This window comes from Lissotriton helveticus (genome assembly GCF_964261635.1).
Source record: "Lissotriton helveticus chromosome 1_1 unlocalized genomic scaffold, aLisHel1.1 SUPER_1_unloc_16, whole genome shotgun sequence".
Classification (NCBI taxonomy): Eukaryota; Metazoa; Chordata; class Amphibia; order Caudata; family Salamandridae; genus Lissotriton; species Lissotriton helveticus.
Genome location: NW_027611655.1, coordinates 2,868,677 through 2,888,702, shown reverse-complemented (window position 1 = coordinate 2,888,702; position 20,026 = coordinate 2,868,677). Strand labels below are relative to the sequence as shown.

The 20,026-nt window shown below is 43.1% G+C and overlaps 1 protein-coding gene and 1 pseudogene across 2 annotated transcripts in view; one reads left to right on the top strand and one right to left on the bottom strand.

Annotated features, from left to right (window-relative positions):
• Positions 1–2,853, top strand: part of LOC144805610 (uncharacterized) — a 77,579-nt gene extending 74,726 nt beyond the window's left edge. Inside the window, 1 exon segment of the mRNA XM_078672133.1 lies at positions 2,677–2,853. Coding sequence (XP_078528259.1) covers positions 2,677–2,853 — 177 coding nt within the window.
• Positions 1–20,026, bottom strand: part of LOC144805607 (uncharacterized) — a 177,898-nt pseudogene that overhangs the window by 123,021 nt on the left and 34,851 nt on the right. The window contains exon 3 of the transcript XR_013605555.1: positions 9,653–11,403. The product of XR_013605555.1 is annotated as an uncharacterized LOC144805607 (transcript). The remainder of the gene's footprint in view (positions 1–9,652; positions 11,404–20,026) is intronic.

Here is a 20,026-nt window from a genome sequence, read left to right as displayed (position 1 = left end):
GATCTGTATAACAAAATAAATTGCCTGAATAAAACATCATTAATATGCATCCTAGACATTGTTCTATTTTATATGGACACTTAGACCCTGCTCCTGTAAAAAATTATCTAAATACATTTATATCACTACGATGGTCCTATCAGCTGCTATATCCACTTGTTACATTGATCTATCAACATCTAATTATAACCACAGTGTTTATCCCTATTCTGTACAGTAAAGCTGAACAATGGTTACATGCCCCTTGCCATCCCAAGGTACAATGTTGAATTAAGTTCCCTGTAGTGGCTCTTGTTTAGATTACTAGGGTTTCTATGATGCTGTCTTACCTATTGAACTGTGTCCTTGGGGATCTACTGATCTCTGTGATGCGACGTTTTAGCAAAATATTTTATGTTCAGATGATTCTATTTAGAAGGGTTTTGGTGACAATCCTGCAAATTTATAAAAAGGGAGAAAGGAATTCTTTAAGACAATATTTGTTAAATCTTTAGTCACTGCCCCATTTACATTTGCTAGATGGGTACTCATATTAGCTGTGATTTTTATCAGGGCATTCAATAACATACCTCCTATTGGAATCATTTAGCGAACGTCTCATAGAAATATATAGGAGGAACAAGGATAGAGATCCTAGTGACAATCTAAAAATAAGATAAAAATGAAAGAGCGAAGCTCCCATTAGATAAACTGCTTTAGGTTGCTACTAAGAGCGGTGGTACTTTGCTCGGTCTATCATAACCTACCCGCTACTATGGGTTGCTCGTCGTTGATCTCTCCAAGTGTGTATATCTTACAGTAATTTATATAGGTTATCGTTTGCCTAACAGAAAAATGGAAAAGAAATAAACCGTTTGATAGAATATATATATATATATATGGTAGGTTCGACAGGTGCTCGTATCTGGAAGTATCCCCTTTCTAAAAATAATTAACATTGCATACCTGAATTAGGAAGGCTTTCAGTTCAAGCTCTGTGGAGCTATTGTTTTTTTTAAAAAAAGAATTTTTGTAAACACCACTGCTATCGGGACCAGGTTGCCTAATAAGAAAAGAGTATAAAATATGCGTTTAGGCGAGGGACAGCGGGGATAAAATCCTACTCTCTCTCCTTCTAATTGAAAAATGGGCAAAAGTCTTACCTCCGATAGCCAAGTGCTCCCGCTGATGATAGGGATTCCGTATTGAATACAATGAGCCCGGCTTCCCGCCTGTTTATAAATGGGCTAAAGCTGTCTGTGATTGGGCCACAGAGAATTACCAGTGGACCAATCCCTGACTAGAGGCTTGAAGCCTACATATTTGCATGTTTGGTCTTCAAATACTAGAGTATGATTGGCTCTTATCAGACTATCCTTGAAACCGCATCTACACAGGAGGAGCAGTTCTCTCTCTGGTCCTCCGGTGTAGAATCAACGTATGCGGTCATATGGGCGTGATTTTTAGACGCCTCAGAATACTATTTTTTCACGAAGGACTCAGGGCTATGATATAAATTTAGTGAGGAGAGAGTTGGGTATGTCCAATGAGGTAATGTTTATTGCTATTCTAAGTGAGGGGTAAGCCAAATTTAGCCAGAGCCCGACACGCAAGAATTGCTTAGGCCAATTGGAATCTATACGTTGTGCAGATATTACAGTAAATGTCCTTCTTGCTAATTATAAACACTTTGCCCAATCTTCCCGAGTATTAAGACCTTTGGCTATAGTATTAAGATAACAGAAGTACCATTGTTCCCTGTTTTTTCTTAATTTATCGATGTCACCTCCTCTTCTATTGATTCTAATCTTCTCTAGTATGAACCACCTGATATCTTCACAGGAGTGGTTCATAGATTTGAAATGCTGTGTTAGTGGCGCATTGCACTTATCAGTACGTATCGCAGATTTGTGCTCCAGGACACGTGTTCGCAGTTCTCTACTAGTTTCACCAACATAGCCCTGGTTGCATGGGCACATTAGTAGATATATTATGTTCTGGCTTCTGCAGTTGTTGAATGTGGAGGGTACCAGCTTCTTACCATTGTATTCAAAATTGTTGCCAGTAATACTTTGGGGGCATACAGAACAAGTTCCGCATTTGTAGTTGCCCGAGGCCAAGCTGACTGACAGGGTGCGTTGGTTCTCAGATGGAACTTTGTACGTATGTACTAGGCTGTTCCTAATTGTTTTATTCCGGCGGAACGAGAACAATGGTTTAGCAAGTTGGCTGTCACTATTGTAGTTTAAAATTTTCCAGTGTCTATTAATGATATTTTTAACTTGATTGCTCACATGGGAATATTGCGTGACGAAAACTATTCTATCACGGGGTGTATTCTTTTTATTTGTTTTTCTTTGTTGATCTAACAGGCTGTCCCTATCATAAAATCGTGCCCGTTTGAGTGCATGTTTGATCAATTTGTTCGGATAGCCTCTATTTTTAAGTTTAATCTTTGTATTTTCAGCATGTCTATAAAAGTCATCCAGGTTGGTGCAGTTTCTTCTAAGTCTCAAAAACTCGCCAAATGAGACATTATCTTTTTGGGCTTTGGGGTGGTTGCTGGTGTAGGTAGAGGAGGGTATTCTTGTCGGTAGGTTTGGTGAATAATTCTACTTTAAGAATACCCTCCTCTTCTTTGATTGTAATGTTGAGAAATTCGACCTTTTGATTGCTATGGTGTCCCGTGAATTTAAGGTTGGGATCACCGAGATTGAGCCATTCGAAAGAGCCCTCAAGATCCTCACTGGCACCGCTCCAGATGAAGATGATATCATCTATGTAGCGGTGCCAGCAGGAAACATTCTCGAAATACGGGGCAGCCTCATTATAGATATGCTTATCCTCGAAGTTGCTCACATACAAACATGCTAAGCTGGGGGCACATGTGGCCCCATGCTGGTCCCCTTAGTCTGGAGGAAGAGCTCATCCTTAAAGAGGAAAAGGTTCCTTTTCAAAATGAGGTAGATGCAGGACATAATGAAATGTCCATTGCCCCCTTTCAAGTCTTCCTTCTCTAGAATCGAAGCAATTACCTCTATGGTATCATCTTGGGGTATGTTCGTGTAGAGGGCTTCAATGTCTAAGGCGACCAAAAATTGGGTCGCCTGATTGAACCCTCTACCTTCGAACGTGGTGATTGCATGTGATGTGTCCTTCAAGTAGGATCTCTGTTTCTTGACTATTGGTTGCAGGAAGAAGTCTACATAGCGGCTCAAAGGCTCAAGAATAGAGCCGATTCCGCTCTATTCTCCCACTCCCAACTTTCACCACAGACAACAGCTTGTTGCAGAGTCTCTTTAACAACCTTGACAAACCTTTCCACCACACCATTGCTTTGTGGATGGTACAGGGACGCCTTCTTATGCTTGATCCCCCTGGAACTCAGAAACTCTTCCATGACTAAGGTTGTGAACTGAACACCATTGTCTGACAAGAGTGTTAACTGGAAACCCTCACGTTCAAATAACTCTTCTAGAAACTCAATCACTTCACCAGACTCAACAGAATTAACCACCTTTGATATCAGGCCAATGGGAAAACATATCAATACACACGATCAAATAGAGATCCTGAATCTTCAACTTCACAGGTCCCAAAATATCTATGAAAGTGTCCACCACGGACCAGTAGCCTGTTCCTTAATAACCGTGGGTTGAGTCCTGCACTTCAATATCCTGACATAACACGCACATTCACGCACCAACCTCTCTACATGTACATCCATGGCAGACCACCAATATTCTTACCTGAGACTTTGCTTTGTCTTGGCAATGCCTATGTGCGAGGTGTGAGCACTCTTTACTAGCTTATCATTTAGAGCAAGGGGTGCAACCAACTTACTACCACACACGAGGAGACCATCCTCCCCTGCCAGATCTTCCCTAACTTGCCAAAAGCCTTCGAGGACCTCCTCACAGTCCTTCTTCTCACACTAACCACCTTTGACCATGGTGAGGACTTTCTGCAAGTCTAAACCGATCATGTGATGTTCCCTCCACTCTCTCTCTGAAATCAACCCTTCGCTAATCACACACAAATTAATTCCTTCCTCCAATTATTCACCTGCAAACCTCTCAACATCATCTGTCATTTCATACTCCACACCACCAGTCTTGACAGACAGTGTGCCAGAAATGTAGAGCCACAACCCACTTCCGTATCCCATGGGAGACAGAGTCAATGCCTTTCTTGGAGAAGACCTCCCTAAGAGGTTTGTGATCAGTACGAATTCTGAACCTTTTCCCCCCACAAATCCTTTCTCAGCTTGCGCACTGCCCAGGAAACACCCAGAGCTTCTTTCTCCACAACAGAACAGTTGCATTCAGCACCCCTCAAGGGCCTAGAGAGGAACATAATCGTTTTAACCTCCCCATCAACCTTTTGCAAAATAACTGCTCCTAACCCCTTTGAGCTGGCATCAGTGATGAGATAAGATTCCTTTGTGGGGTCAAAACTTCCTAGACAAGGTGCTTCATTCAGATGTTTCTTAATGCACTCAAACTCTTCCTCACAGCCCTTGGACCAAACAAGTGTGCCTCCCTTCTTGAGAAGAAACCTCAAACAAGAGGTTTTCCCTGCAAAGTTCGGAACGTACTTGTGATACAATTCAGCCATGCTGAGAAACTTTACAAACTCTTCTTTGTTCAAAGGGTTGTGCAAATTACAAATGGTGTTTAGGTTTGATGCCTGCAGCGGACACAAAATGCCCAAGGTACTCTAATTCTTTGACATCAAATTTGCACTGGTCAGCAATAAGGGTGAGGTCAGCATCACATAACTTTTTCAATACTGACCTCAGCCTCCCATTATGATCCTCAAGATCCACACCAAAGATGAGTACATCATCTGGGTACACCTTGAAACCCTGAAGGCTTCCAAGAATGCCCTCCATCGCCCTCTGAAAAACTGAGGCCGCAGAAATCAGTCGAAAGGCATTCTTAGAAACCTAAAGGTACCAAAGGGTGTTACCCAGGAGGTAAGGTCCTGGGAAGAGGAGTAAATGCTCTGAATGTTCTGAAGAGGAGTGAAGGCCGGCCTGGTGATAGGCGGAGGTCAAGTCCAAGAAAAAAATGCCTTGCCCACTCAAGAGAACACAGCATTTTAGTTATGTGGGTGAAAGCATAATGATCAACAATAACTGCTTTGTTGAGCTCCCTCAAGCTCACACAGAGCCTAGCCTCCCCATTGGCTTTGCGGGCCATAACAACAGGAGAGACCCACAACGTTGCTTCAACTTCTTGAATGATAAACTTGGCTAAGAGATTGCCTAATTCAACTTTCATGCTCTCCCTTACTTACAGAGGTGCATTTCTGACCTTAGCTGTTTTTGGAACAGCGTTAGATTTGACCTTTATCCCATGTACATAGTTTTTGAAACAAACACAGTTCACCAGCAAAGACCTCAAGGAATTCCTTGATCCAGTCTCAATTAGCATTACTAACAACCCTAACTGGTGGTAATTCTTTTAGGCAGACAGATCTCATTGGGATAAAGGCAGATATGTAGATCACGTTGATGGAAGCAACTTATGAGCAAGTCCCTCTTCATCGAGACATAGATTTTACCAGGGATGACTCTCCCTTTGAAGTCAATCGTGCCCCAGAAATAACCCAGCAACTCAATAGTCACCATACCTTAACCATTTGGTCTAATGTCTGGCTTCAACAGGGTGAGTTTGCCCAGCAGATTACACTCATAAAATGTTTTGGGGACTAGCGGTGTCTTGGCCCCAAAGTCGAAGAGCATGCTCACTGGAGCATCAGTGATCAAAACTAGCTCCTGAGGGCCATCTCTAGCATTCCCTGTGACAGGGAGAACATTGATTCCTTCTAAATCTTCTTCATAAAGATAAACTTCCCTGACTTTTTTATGCTTGTGGCCCGTTCTGCAGCTCTTTGAGACGTGACCTTTTCTCTCACAAGTTTTGCACATGGCCTTCCAACCTGGGCAGTCTTTAACCTGTTGACTGTGGCGCGAATTTCACCGCTGTGCGGGCATATTAATGAGTGGGTGCAGTTCGGACAGCCCCTAGTCGTCCTCCGCACATGCCCACTGTGACGTTAGGGGGCCGTCCGACGCACGCAACGGGTTAAAGCTGGCCATATGGCCAGAGTTGCCACACATGAAGCACTTCCTCTGAAAATTCTTTGTGTTAAAGGGCTTTGAAGTGGTGCTCAATGTGGGTTTAACAAATCTATCCACCACCACCTTGACATTAATGTTCTCCTTTTTATCACCTGTACTGTCTTTGCGTATAATATCAACACACACATGACTTTTGGCTATGGTCAGCACTTCTTGAAGAGATGGTGTGTCTTTTTACCACAGGGCATGTCTTGTTTTGTCGAGGGTGCATCCTAACATGAACTAATCTCTTAAGCGATCCTCTAAAGCGGCACCAAAATTGCACGTGGAAGCCAATTTGCGCAAGGTAGTTATGTACTGTTCGACCGACTCAGCCTGCCTTTGCATCCTTCTCCCGAAGTGATATTGTTCAAGGACTTTACTCACTTTGGGGAGGTGGTGCAAGTCCAACTTTTTGAAGCAGATCTCGTATTCATTAAGAGTGTCGGAGTCACTATCAGAGAGTTCAGGAAGGTGTTCAAAGAATTCTTGTCCCTCAGAGCCCAAACAATGCATTAACAATGAGGCTTTCCTCTCTGCGCTTAAGTGCCACAGACACGAGCATAATGTGTGGAAACCTTCTTCCACGAGAGAGGAGGAACTTCTGGAGATGTCAACAAGAAGGGAGGGGCAGTGACATTTTGCATGATGTACGAGCTATGTTTTCACCTAGTTACTACTTAAGGGTGATCTTCAGTGATCTGCGTACAGTGCACGATATCCACAAACCTTATAAGCTGTGCGCATCAGCGGAACTGCGTGAAACTTCACCAATTAAAATTTACGCCAATGTGCACAATGCCAGAAACTATATTTGCTGTGAGCATCAGTAGAACGATCAGCCCGATTACTGATGGCACATATTTATTCAGGGAGGAGTCACTTTAGTTTGGTGCTCAATTCCATGTGTAGATGTGAGTCTGGTGGTGCCTGATAACTGAAAGGCACACATTTGTTTACATACAATTTCATATATGTCTGATTTATTATTCCTATTACAGCGCCTTCTACCTTGAGAAGGCCCATCCGAGACCAGTGTGTGGACAAAACCCATGCCGACAAATCGAGGACAAAGGGATTGGAACATGGTCTAGGAACACTTACAACAAATCCTACATCAAACCTCACATTTAACTGATGGAGAGCTATGAGCGACCTGAAGCGTAATACTGAGAAAAAGTAACCTGGAGAATTGCTGCAAATTAAAGTAAATTAAAAAAAACTAATAAAGAACTACATAACCACAGCTGTGGGACCTGGAAGCCGATTGTTTCTCAATAAAGCCCTAGTTTGTGATTACGTTACAGTGCTCACATTATCATCTGCGCTAGAAGAGATGGGAGCCTAGGGTGTCTGGTCACAGAAGCTCATTTACATACAAAGGGGGTGACAGCCTGTCACAAAGCACAGCACAACTTGCTTACGTAAAGTGCTAGTACACAGAACAGGGTAAAGTCTTGTGTCGCTTTTTTTCATTTTCTTTAATATATCCTGCACCACGCTCTCTTCTCCTCTTTCTCTCATTTCAATTCATCATAAATTACTCAATTTCACTAGTGCTTTATCAGCACTATTATCTAGAAACGAGACTCAGTTCCACCTAGATCCTTAGTCTGCAACTGGTAATTGTTACTTTGTGCCCCAGCACTGCCGACACAGGCCTCTGAGTGTTTGTTTGTGTGAGTGGCGCAAGAGAGAGACAGAGAACTTGACAAAATTAGCCCTTCTATTGCTTAATACATTGTAAATGTGAAACACTTTGGGGCTTAGGGGCTGGTTAAAGAATAACGACAGGAAACAAGCGCAAATTAAAAGCAAATTTTATTTATTCACTGAAAACTGTTTAAAAATTTAATTTCCAAGTTCCACATATCTGTTCAAAAATATTTACACTTTCAGTCATTTCCGAGTTTAGTTACAAACTAAAAGTGGGAAAAACACATGATGTATAAAAACTGAAACCAAAAACTTACTTTTACATTATTTTATGTTTCTTATCTTTTGTTTTTAAAACAGGCCGTCAACCTTTCACGTGAACATTATTATAAGGGCCTGGCATCACTTCTTGTGATGTCACTACATGTGACGTCTCTGTGATTTGCATATGATAATGGGCTCCTTCACTATTTTCCTTACTTGTGCCCTGTTTATTGGCATGACATGGGTCTATAGGTGTTAAAAATAAACATATAAATTCACAGGTGTTCAGCCCGTTTCTCTGGTGATGTCACACTTTGGCATGTATTCGGCTGCTTCTTCTATTTTTAGGTGAGTACAAATAACGTGCTGTTCCCCCTCCTTCCATTTCTCTCTTTTTCTCCCCCTTTCTTTGTCTCTCTCGCTCTCTTTATCTCTCCCCCTCTCCCCCTCTCTATCTCCCACACACTCCTGTTAGCTTTAGCTTCATGAATGTCACTGCCACTTCTGTAATTCATATGACAAATCCTTCAGAACATTTGAGAACAAGGGACAATCAGTGTGGAAGACGAGTTGCTGGGAGTGCAACTGATTGTCCTGGCACATATATGCTTTTGATGTGGGATTTCGCTATTTCACCACATCGCCAAGTCGGAGAGGAGTCATGGGTCGCACTTAGTAATAAGGCGCGAGGCACGAGCTGATCCATCTACCGATAACAGTGTGTAAAAGATGCACCAAACGTTACTTAAAAACAAGGTATGTGCTCTTTTATATCTGAAAATAGGTTATTTCTTGAACACCTGTGCTTCGCTTTAGTTCATTACATACACTGCAGTGGCATTTGTTAATAGTAATACATGCATTTTACCAATGAAGCTTCCATCTCCAGAGCCCTGACAACATGTCCACTCTGGGTGTGTTGGGTTTAAAGGTTTTATCACTAATCCAACAAGTTAGCTGAAAATACCGCTGTTAGTCCCAGTATTGTTCAGTGTTGCTTTTACAGGTAGTGTGGTCAGGTGCGATTGAATGTTTTTCTTTGTATCTCTTCTTCACCAAATAAAAATCAACAATGTTTCTTTTTAATCCACATTGTGCTTGTCTCCCACTGTGTATCCTGGTACATCATGTCACTTTGCTATGTGTACGGAAGTGAACAATCACTGGAAACAAACACTTTTATAATTCTGCAAATACTGTTATCTGTTTTTCTTCTTTACTGCTATTCAGGTCTTCTATCATTGGTATTTCAATGTCCTACATAATTTGAATTTGATCTTTTTCCGTAATTCATTCCTCTCACAATAACTGCACTGTTCTGCTCTGGTCTATGTCCTTAGACGGGTCAATATTATTTTTGATGTTCTTAAATTCTTTCCGGAATCTCTGCATCTCTAGGATTATTTCCATGTGAGTTAAATGAAGGAGAGTATTCACTGAGGGCTGTGTGGGATCGAAAATTGACAAAAGCCCTTCACACTTTCAGTGCCCTTCTATGTTTTCCCCCTGTGTGTTCGCTGATGACTTTGTAGCTCTAATCGTCGACTAAAGCTCTTCCCACATTCATTGCACTTGAGTGGCTTTCCCCCTGTGTGTGTTTGTTGATGTTTTCGTAGGGTTGATAACTGACTAAAGCTCTTCAAACATTCACAGCAATCATATAGTTTTTCCCCTGTGTGTGTTCGCTGATGGCTTTGTAGGTGTGATAACTGACTAAAGCACTTTGCACATTCACTGCATTTGAATGGTTTTTCCCCTGTGTGTGTTCGCTGATGGCTTTGAAGGTGTGATAACCAACTAAAGCACTTTGCACATTCACTGCACTTGAATGGTTTTTCCCCTGTGTGTGTTCGCTGATGTCTTTGAAGATATGATAACCGACTACAGCACTTTGGACATTCACTGCACTTGAATGGTTTTCCCCCTGTGTGTGTTCGATTATGACGTTGAAGGTGTGATAACTGACTAAAGCATTTTGCACATTCACTGCACTTGAATGGTTTTCCCCCTGTGTGTGTTCGCTGATGGCTTTGAAGGTTTGATAAACGACTAAAGCTCTTCCCACATTCACTGCACTTGAATGGTTTTTCTCCTGTGTGAGTTCGCTGATGATCCTTTAATGCTGTAGAGAAGCGAAAACTACTGTCACATTCAGTACAATTATAGCGTTTTTCCCCTGTGTGTATTCGCTGATGTCTTTGTAGTCCTGATAATTGAATAAAGCTCTTCCCACATTCACTGCACTTGAATGGTTTTTCTCCTGTGTGAGTTCGCTGATGATCCTTTAATGCTGTAGAGCAGCTAAAACTACTGTCACATTCACTACAATGATAGGGTTTTTCCCCTGTGTGTGTTCGCTGATGTCTTTGAAGGTTTGATAACCAACTAAAGCTCTTCCCACATTCATTGCACTTGAATGGCTTTTCCCCTGTGTGTGTTCGCTGATGACTTTGAAGGCTTGATAACCTACTAAAGCTCTTGACACATTCACTGCACTTGAATGGTTTTTGTCCTGTGTACGTGTGCTGATGAAGCTTGAGTAGTGATGACAAACTAAAGCTCTTGCTGCATGTGTATGATTCTTCTTTCTTGGTTAGTGTCTGTGGGTCGGGTATATATTTGTTTATATCCCATGACTGTATTTCCTGATGTGCCGACATGGCTTATAAAGCACTTGTGTTTTTCTCACACACTTTATATGTGTGCAGTATTTTGCATGTTTTATTTCTGTTTTAACAAAAAAATGCAATAGCCACCAAATATTTACCACACTCCTAATACGTAGAAGGTGTCTTTGTAGGTGATTGTGCCTTTAGATTGGATTATGGCTATGCACGATTGCGGGTAAAGATGTATCTTCCTTCTGACCGGTGCAAATTAGGACAGTCTATTGTATTGTAGATAAAAGAACTCCTCTTTCCTTTACCCATCAGTTGTCTGGCTCCGCTCTGTTGTGCTCTTCTCTGGTTACTGTGGTTTGTCAGGAAAGAGTTTACAATTCTCCTAGAGCACGGAATGATGGCCTGTCATCATTTTATAAAATAGAGCACTGTGGTAATCACATCATACCGATCCGATGATCAAAGCTGGTGTTGGACACTTGTTTATACAGGAGGTGGTTCGTTATTGTTGTTGCCTTATTTTTCTTAAGGTCATTTCTTCGTCTTGTGGCGTGGAGGTGTACAGTTCGGCCTCTTATAATCACTGAACTGCCCTTGATACTTCATCCGGGATTTGTCAGTTTGTGTGCAGGTTCCCCTTTCGCCGACTGCGCTGATGGTTTCCTGAATACTGTAGCTCAATATTTCTGCTATTATGAAGATTTACAGCATTCGCTTCATTATTGATGGTCATTTCACACATTCAAGGCTTGTTTTCTGTTGGATGTAAAGATATTTAAAATTACTAAATTAAAACATAATGGAATGAGAATTCACAATAGTTGTAAAAGACATTTCGGGGGAGATTTACCAAATCTCCACACAATGCAGCGCAGCCCTCCCCCCGCGAGGCTTCGCTGCGTGGCGCGACAGGAAGGGAACAGGAGAGCACCATATTTTCAAAGATATGGCTCTCTCCTTCCCTTTCCCTTGCGTCGGCACTGATTACAGCAGCCGTGCGCCATGCACACACCTTAGCACCAGAGCGCTAGGGTGTGTGTGTGAGTCCAGCATCGGTTTTGTACAGGAAGGATACCCTTCCTGTACAAAATAGTATGTCAGACACGAGGAAAGGCTTTTCCCACTTTGGATGCTTGTTGCACAGTGCAGCACGCATGCAATGTCAGAAAAGGAAGGATAAATTAATTCATTTCTCCTTCCTTGTGTCTTGTTTAAAATGGTGCAGTTTTCTCACACTAAACCCAATCTACTGATTTTGGTAAAATGGGTTTAGCATGAGAAATCTTGGGTGGTTGCACGGGAATGCCCATGCACCCCCCCTTGGCAGGTCCCAATGTGTGAAGTAATGCGAAGCACTGCTATGCGCTGCTTCACATTACTTTTACATTATTTCCAGCGCTAAAAAAGTTTAGCGCTAGAAAGTAAATTAGGAAAAAAATATTTTGCGCTTTTTTGTGCCACTTCTGTGATGCAAATACGGCGCAATATATTAGTAAATCTCCCTCTTCTTCTTTACCGCCTTTAAAAATTAGCAAGAAATATTTCATCATACACAGATATTTAACTAAAGGTTCTGTTGATTAGGTGACATCTTATTAATGTCTGAAAAAGAGGTGATTTACCAGTGTTTACAGAGTAACTTAGCAAAGTAAAGGTGCTCACGGAGCACCCAAGTGCTTGAGGTTTTGCTTAAGATAGACGCATATGGTCAAGATTTCATTTAAACAACAATAGAGTTTAGAGAAAGAGCTGGATCAGGCTGGGCTGCAGAATTTCCAGTAACTCTTTACGAAGTATACAACAAAAGCAACTCCATTTACACACTTCTTCTCATTCTTTCCGATTCACTTAAGATCATCTCAAATGCCAAATCCTGTCTTTACTCGCTGTTCATAAGTCACCTTTGACACTTTCAACAGCTCCCTTGGTTCAAGCACTTCTGGTTTCTTCTAACCTGGAAGATTGGAACATTATTGTGAGTTGAGGGGGGTTTCCTATCACCATAGCATCTGTCCATCTCCCTGAAACTATTGCCGCTTACAGAGCCTGGTTCTGGCCCTGAAAGACAACTTTAAAAAGCAAGTCTTTAGTTCTTCTTAAAGTAGATAAAGTTCTGTAAGATGCAGCTCCATCTGGGGCTTTTGTGTAAAACAGAACGAGGGGTTCAATGTAAGCCCCATCCTTTACATTATAAGCGCAGATCAGGTAAACAAACGTTGATTCATATAATTTAATATTCAATGAGATCAGTCATTTAGTACTTATAGAGAATCCATCACAACCAATAATTTACCTGACATATCCCCGCAGCAGATGTGTGCATATTACTCTTTTCCCCCCTTTTGCAACATTACATGGCATCTGGCATGATGTTGTCCTTTTGGGGCCCAGGATGCTATTTGTGACCGGATGGGCATTTGGAAGAGCGGGAGGAGGTTCAGTTATCCACAGGTGATGCGGCATTTCTACCTTTCCATATTTCTCATATTCAAGTTGACCTATCGAAGCAAAAGGAGGGGCAGAGCCCTATGATCCTCTAGAGCCATGGCCGCTCACTAGAAAACGACGACGAAGAACAGGACTCTAACAGGATAAACTGATTCAACACAAATATGAGGTCAATGTATTATTTATCGCCTTAATGGTCCAAAAGTCACTCTGGAATTAAATCAATACTATTCGAATAATCAATGTTCGATTCATAATAGAGGCATTGCTGTGCTGCAATAAAAGAAATCAGCGGCAACAATAGCTATTCTCACAACAAAGTGTACTTATTTCAAGTTTGGTTTGCATATTTTACGAGAAGGGGATAAAGCTACAACTGATAGACAACATTATAAAGCTTACCAACTTGCCTTATAAAGGTTACTGGTACTTTTAGAACAACACAAAGGTTAAGGAAAAGCCGAAGTAGACAGTGTATCTGCAATGGCGGACAATAACCCTTATTAATAGTGACCACATACCCACCGTCTCCAGGTAGGAGCGCCTAATTACAAAAGACCTGCTAATACGGCGAACGACTACAGTGCATCAAACTGTGACTATGACATTGTTCTATCAAAACATTTGAATTCTGCGTTTATTCTTCTCGTTAGGTCTTGATCCTGAAAGATATAGGCTGATGGGTTTCGGGCTTGTGCTTTATGAACGCTCCAGGACTTCGCGGAACGAATGTCACCCAAACATCGCACCATTTGAGGAGGCCATTGGGGTGAGAGTTGGTCGCGTAAAATGGAGAGCCACGATAAAAGAACTGTTCGAAGAAGCACTGGGGTCACCAGCTTCTCAAAAGGGCATGGCCTCTGTTTAGATAGCTGTCCAGAGGGCCAGAGACCTGGGTGGGGCCATCAATGTAAGCAATGGCCTGTAGCCGCCACGGCTAACTTGTAACTCCTGGGTCAGTTTGCCTGTGTGGTGGCAGCACAGTAAAAATATACAAGTCACTATTCATAGTGCACCAACCAGGATTCAAATTTGCGATCCTCCAGTTTGAGACAAAGACATCAGAAATTATAACACTAAGCCCAGTGCCCCAGGCGATCTGAACGGCATCGGAGTTGAGCCCATTTACGTACATGCAGGCCACAAGCTGTGTGTCCAGCAGCTTCATACGAGATCTGACATACCAAGCCGCCTAAACGTTTCGATCATAAAAGGCTACTCCAGGGAGTCAAGTGCCTTATCGGCATCAGCCTACTTCATGTACCACCCTCCCGCAGTATTTAAATCCTGTCATTCCTAACAGCGCGCTGATTGCTACCGTGCTGTTTTTTCTCTCCCCTGAGGCGGAAGCCGGGGGTTCTCTCAGCTACCTTGCTACTTTTATTTTCCACATTACTGTCATCACGATATTTTAAATCGCCGCATGTTCTCAAGTAGAGTACTTACTTGTTAGAACTTATAGATCACTTGTTAGCCAGAAAATCGCCTTTACCGATTCCTGCGCAGCCGAGTAGGAGCTGGCGCAGAGAGATAGAAATAGGGCTTACCGCCACTGAGAGCCACCATATTGAGAGGGGTAAGGGATTTACACTCTAGCTGCAGGACGCCTCCCACCCTCCTAAACACCCTATAAATTCCCTATGTCATCTCGTCCGCGCAGCGGGCGGGCGCGCCAAAGGCAAGCCTGTCTGCGCCCGTCTGCGCCCAACCGGGACCAGGGGCCACCCCCCCTGGTTGCCCCAACCACAAAGGCTAGCTTATAATAAGGACTTTCTACTTCGATCCTGTCCTCCCATTCCCGATGGCTGCCCTCATCACTTCCCCCCTCTAGAAACCCCCCATGTATGTCCTCACTGTAAACTTGAGCTAATTGACCACCTCACCCAATTGGATTCTAAGGACTACCAAATGTTTCTCCTTAACTGTCGATCTCTGGCCAAGCATAGTCTGGAGATGTCGCTGTTGTTAGAGGAACATATGCCGGATGCAGTATTTTTAACTGAAACCTGGCTTACCCAAGATTTCCAGCCTGATATAGTGCAAGCCCTCATTCCCGGCTATCAGATAGCCCGGTTAGATCGACCACAAGGCAAAGGTGGAGGGCTGGCTATCATTTATAAAGACATTTACACATGTCGCTGCCTAACGGAGTCCATTGCGGACTGTGAAAGTTTCCCTTTTGTCATTGAATTTACACCTAACAATAGCTTCGCTGGCATCCTTATCTACCGTCCTCCTGGTCCCATAAAAAAAATTCTGACGGATCGACCAACTGTTGTAGCTGAATTAGTCACCTCCCCCTCTAATTTTACCTTACTGGGAGATTTTAACATTCATTTTGATAACTTGCTAGACACCACTGCCATGGGAGTCACAACCAGTTTAGCTGCTATGCAACTAGATCAATTGGTGCCAGGACCTACACACAACAAGGGTAATCTTTTAGACCCAGTATTTAGCAATAGGAAAACTCTAAAGGTTGGCAATATTAGCCATCTTCCTTGGACTGATCATTTTTTAATTTCCTTAACTTGGTCCATTCCCAAAATTTTACCTTCTACCTCCCTTTCTCGTACCACCCGAAATTGGTCAAAGATCAAAACAGACGAATGGATGAGCAATCTTACTGCCACTAATCCGTCACTCTCTCTTGATCCTTGCGCTAACAATGAGCTGTTTAACAACTGGATAACAAGATCCTTGGACTCTGTATTTCCCTATCGAACCTCCGGTGCTAGAAGGAAACAAAAAACCGCCCCTTGGTACTCTGAAGATCTAAGGGAAAAAAAACACCTCTGTAAAAGACTAGAGAGGAAGTGGCGCCTATCCTATGAGCCTACAGATAAAGCGACCTACAGAGAAGCAATTAGGAACTACAAAAACAAAATCAGAGATAAACAATCCATACATTATACGGAAAAGATTAAACTGGCAAAATCTAAGCCTAAAGAAATTTATCAGATTGTGAAAACACTGACCAGGTTGCCATCACGGTTATCAGCTGATGACAACTCATCCTCTCGATGCGAGGAACTGGCCAATGCCTTTTTTTTAAGGGAAGAACACAATCTATCTCTCCTTCCCTGACCCAGAAACTGATTCGTCTTTGCAAAAACCTAATCCATCGATTACATCAGCGGTCTCCCTCCATAACAACTCTCTGGACCACTTCCCAATGCTGCACCTTGACACCCTTGAGACCTTGATTAACCAAATCAAATCAGGCTCACCTTGTGACCCTGCCCCCCTTGAGATGTTGACCCAAGTTAACAAACTCATTCTTCCCAATCTAATGGAGCTGTTGAATTCTTCCATTACGGTAGGATAGTTCCACAGTCCTGGAAACACGCCATGGTCCGAGCATTGTTAAAAAAAAACACCCTTGACCCAACTAATTTTAATAACTATCGCCCAATATCATTGCTTCCTTGGGCTACCAAGATCTTAGAGAAACACATCAACATCAGTGTAACCCAGTTCTTCGAGCATAACCATCTGCTCGACACCTCCCAGATTGGCTTTCGCCCAAAACACGGCACGGAGACAGCCCTGTTGGCAGTGACAGAAGAGACTAGGCGGATACTCGATCAGGGAGGGTCAGTGGCAGTGATCCTCCTTGACCTGAGTGCCGCCTTCAATACGGTCAACCATAAAATACTTCTGGACCGCCTCCTCGATATGGGAATCTCGGGAGAAGCCCTGGAGTGGTTCAGGTCTTTTCTATCAGACCGAACCTTCCAGGTCTTTGAAGGCACATCGGTCTCCTCGAAGAATTCTCTGGGATGTGGGGTTCCGCAGGGTTCTTCATTGAGCCCTACGCTCTTTAACGCCTATATGGGACCGCTGGCTGGAATAGTACGTCCGCATGGTATTAACATCATCACCTATGCGGACGATACCCAGCTAGTGGTCTCTCTTGCACAAAGGAGTACCCCACTACCGCAGTCCAACCTAACAACCTGTCTCGAGCATGTCAAGAGCTGGATGACTAAATCATGTCTGAAGCTCAACGATGATAAAACTGAGCTGATGCTTCTAGGCCCTCCAACTCTTTCCACCTTGGAGATGTCATGGCCTCTGAGCATGGGCACAGCTCCCACCCCTAGAGACAACATCAAAAGCCTGGGGGTGTGGATAGACAAATCGTTGACCTTCGACATGGAGGCAACTAAAGTCTCTGCGACCTGTTTTGGCCTCCTAAGGACGGTAAAGAAAATCCTACCACTTCTCCCCTTTGAGGCAAGATAGATAGTCATTCAGGGCTTAATTCAATCCCGCCTAGACTTTAACAATGCTCTGTACCTTGGGGCGCCGGAATACACCCTACAAAAATTACAACGCACTCAGAATTGTGCTGCTCGCACCTTACTTGGCACCCCCCGGAGAACTTCAATAAAAACTGGTCTAAGATCATTACACTGGCTCCCCATCAGGGAGCGAGTCAAGTTTAAATCTCTGTGCATTGCACATCAGGCGTACTGGAAATCAGGTCCAGAGATCAATCACCCGCTGGTATCGCCATATGAACCCACCAAAGTTCTACGATCTTCACATGCTTTTCTAGCCCAAATCCCAAGAATTCATAGAGCGAGGGCCGGAGGTCGTTCCTTCGCATATAAAGCCCCAAAAATATGGAATACTCTACCACTTCATCTTAGAGCAGATTCTAACCTTCTGAGTTTCAGTAAGAAACTTAAAACTCTTCTGTTCAATCAATAGTGTTGACTCACTCCTTTTTTTCTTGAGCACTGATGGTAATTTTTAGCGCCTGGACGCCTCAGGGCAGCTGCTAGCGCTCTGTAAATATGTTTTTCATTTCATTTAATTTCATTTCACCTAATGCAGCACTGCGAATACCGTCTGTGTGAGAAAGTGGCTCTATATATGCTGGACCAAAGTAAGGTACAGGGTGTATAGAATCCACAATCCCCAGAGGTATAACAGAGGTTAAAGTCGGGGCTGACCTTACTCTCTAAAGTGCTAGCTTGGTCAAGCAGTAAGGCAGTACCAGAGGACAGTGTAAAGGATATGTTGTACACACTCAGTCAGCAAAAGGTTTCACACACTCAAGGACTGATCTCCAGGCCAATTGTTTTGTATCAAAAGATATAGTTGTTTTATTTTTAGAACCAACAGGTGTCAAAATATACTTTTCTCAATATGAGTGATCTCAGGTAATTACTTTACAAAGAGGCAATAAACTTTGTAAACACAATAGGTACAGGGATTGCAGTAGGCAACACAATTCTAAACACAATTTAACATTGACCTCAATGTGTTCTTCTACATAAATGCAGCTGATTACTTTATTGATTACTTTTGTAACTTCAGGTCTGGATCCTAGATTCAGTCCTGAGGTCTAAGCTGAAAACAGTTTAGTAAAAACGTTTTAGTTATTGCAATGATTTTTAAAGAATATAACGGTATTTTAAAAGTTGACAGAAACTTTTCAGTGAAAAACTAGCAATGTTATCCAATGGAAGGAAATTCAAGTCACAGGTAAAGTAGGTTCTTGTTACTTTTGTAATCCAGGACTGTACTCCTAAGTTCAGTATTCGGGTCTCTACCTAAGACAGGTAAGTAATTACGTTTCAGTATTTGGTACGATTTTTAAGGAATATTTGTAATTTTCAAAAGTAGACAGAAGACATTTCAGAGAAAAACAGTCAATGGTTTCCTATGGAAGAAAATTCAGGTTACTAGTAAACACGGTTAGGATTACTTTTGCGGTTCAGTACTGGGCTAAAAGGTACAGTACTGGCTTCTCTCCTGATTACAGGTGAGTACTTCGGAATTTGTTATTCGGCTGATTTTAGATGAATATTTTAAAGTTTCAAAACTTCACACTTAGAAAATCTTTCGAGTCAAACCAGTCAATGTTATCCAATAGAAGGAAAGTGAGTTATCGGTTTTCAGGTGAGTACTCGACTGGTGAAGTTAAGATTCTGGGCATAGACTCAGGGGTCCCCCAGGGTCAGGTAGGTACAGTTGGTACACCCTCAGCGGCACAGGGGCAGCCGGGTGCAGAGGTAGTTAGACTCAATCTTATCCCATGAGAGGCAGGGGGCCTTCGGTTGGTGGCTGCTGGCTAGCAGGCCACGCGGTTGTGGAAGCGGGCTCTGGGTTACTTGCTCAGGACAAATGGGGAAGTAGATAGGGACAAAGGTTGCACTGCCAGGGGCACTCGGGCGGCTGGTTGCAGGGTGCCTTTGGGCCATCGGGCGCTCAATGTTATTCAATAGAGATCTTGAAAAGGGAACAAAGGCTGCAGGCTCAGGGACAGAGGATCCTCTAGAGCGACCATCACTTGGAGGAGTAAGTTGGGATCTTGGAGGATAGGTAAGCACCCAGAAATTGGGCACAGGGGGCCGTGGGGAGCCGGGTGCAGGGGTGTCTTTTGAGGTCTGGGAATCTTACCACCTGCTGGTTTCGGTCGGAGGGGTCCTTTGTCCTGAGGCTGCAGGCGTCGTCTGGGTCATCGAGGAGGGTCCTTGGGCACTGGATTCCAAGTCAGAATCGCCGGGGGGACGTCCTCAGGGTCTTAGTTCACTCTGTGGTTCTGAAAAATCTGGATTCATATAATAGTACTGGACTCGAGAATAAAAACTTTGTCGAAACAGGACGAATTTGGTATCAAAAGACCGAGAATGACGAGTACATCAAGTACATGTATTTTCGGCGTATTCGAGTGACGATTTCACCTCGAAATCGTCATTTACCTTCTAAACCCTTAGCTGCATGTTGCCCTTTACATAGGCCTTAATCCAGTTGAATTTGATTCCACAAGGACACATACTCCTTAATCGACTTCTCTCTGACCCCAGTACAAGTTAGAACCATTGCCCCAGGCCGAACTCGTTAGGTCAGTTCCCTCCCAGTGGCCGAGCAAGATAGCATCTAGGCCCAACCAGCCATAAAACCATTTCAGCGC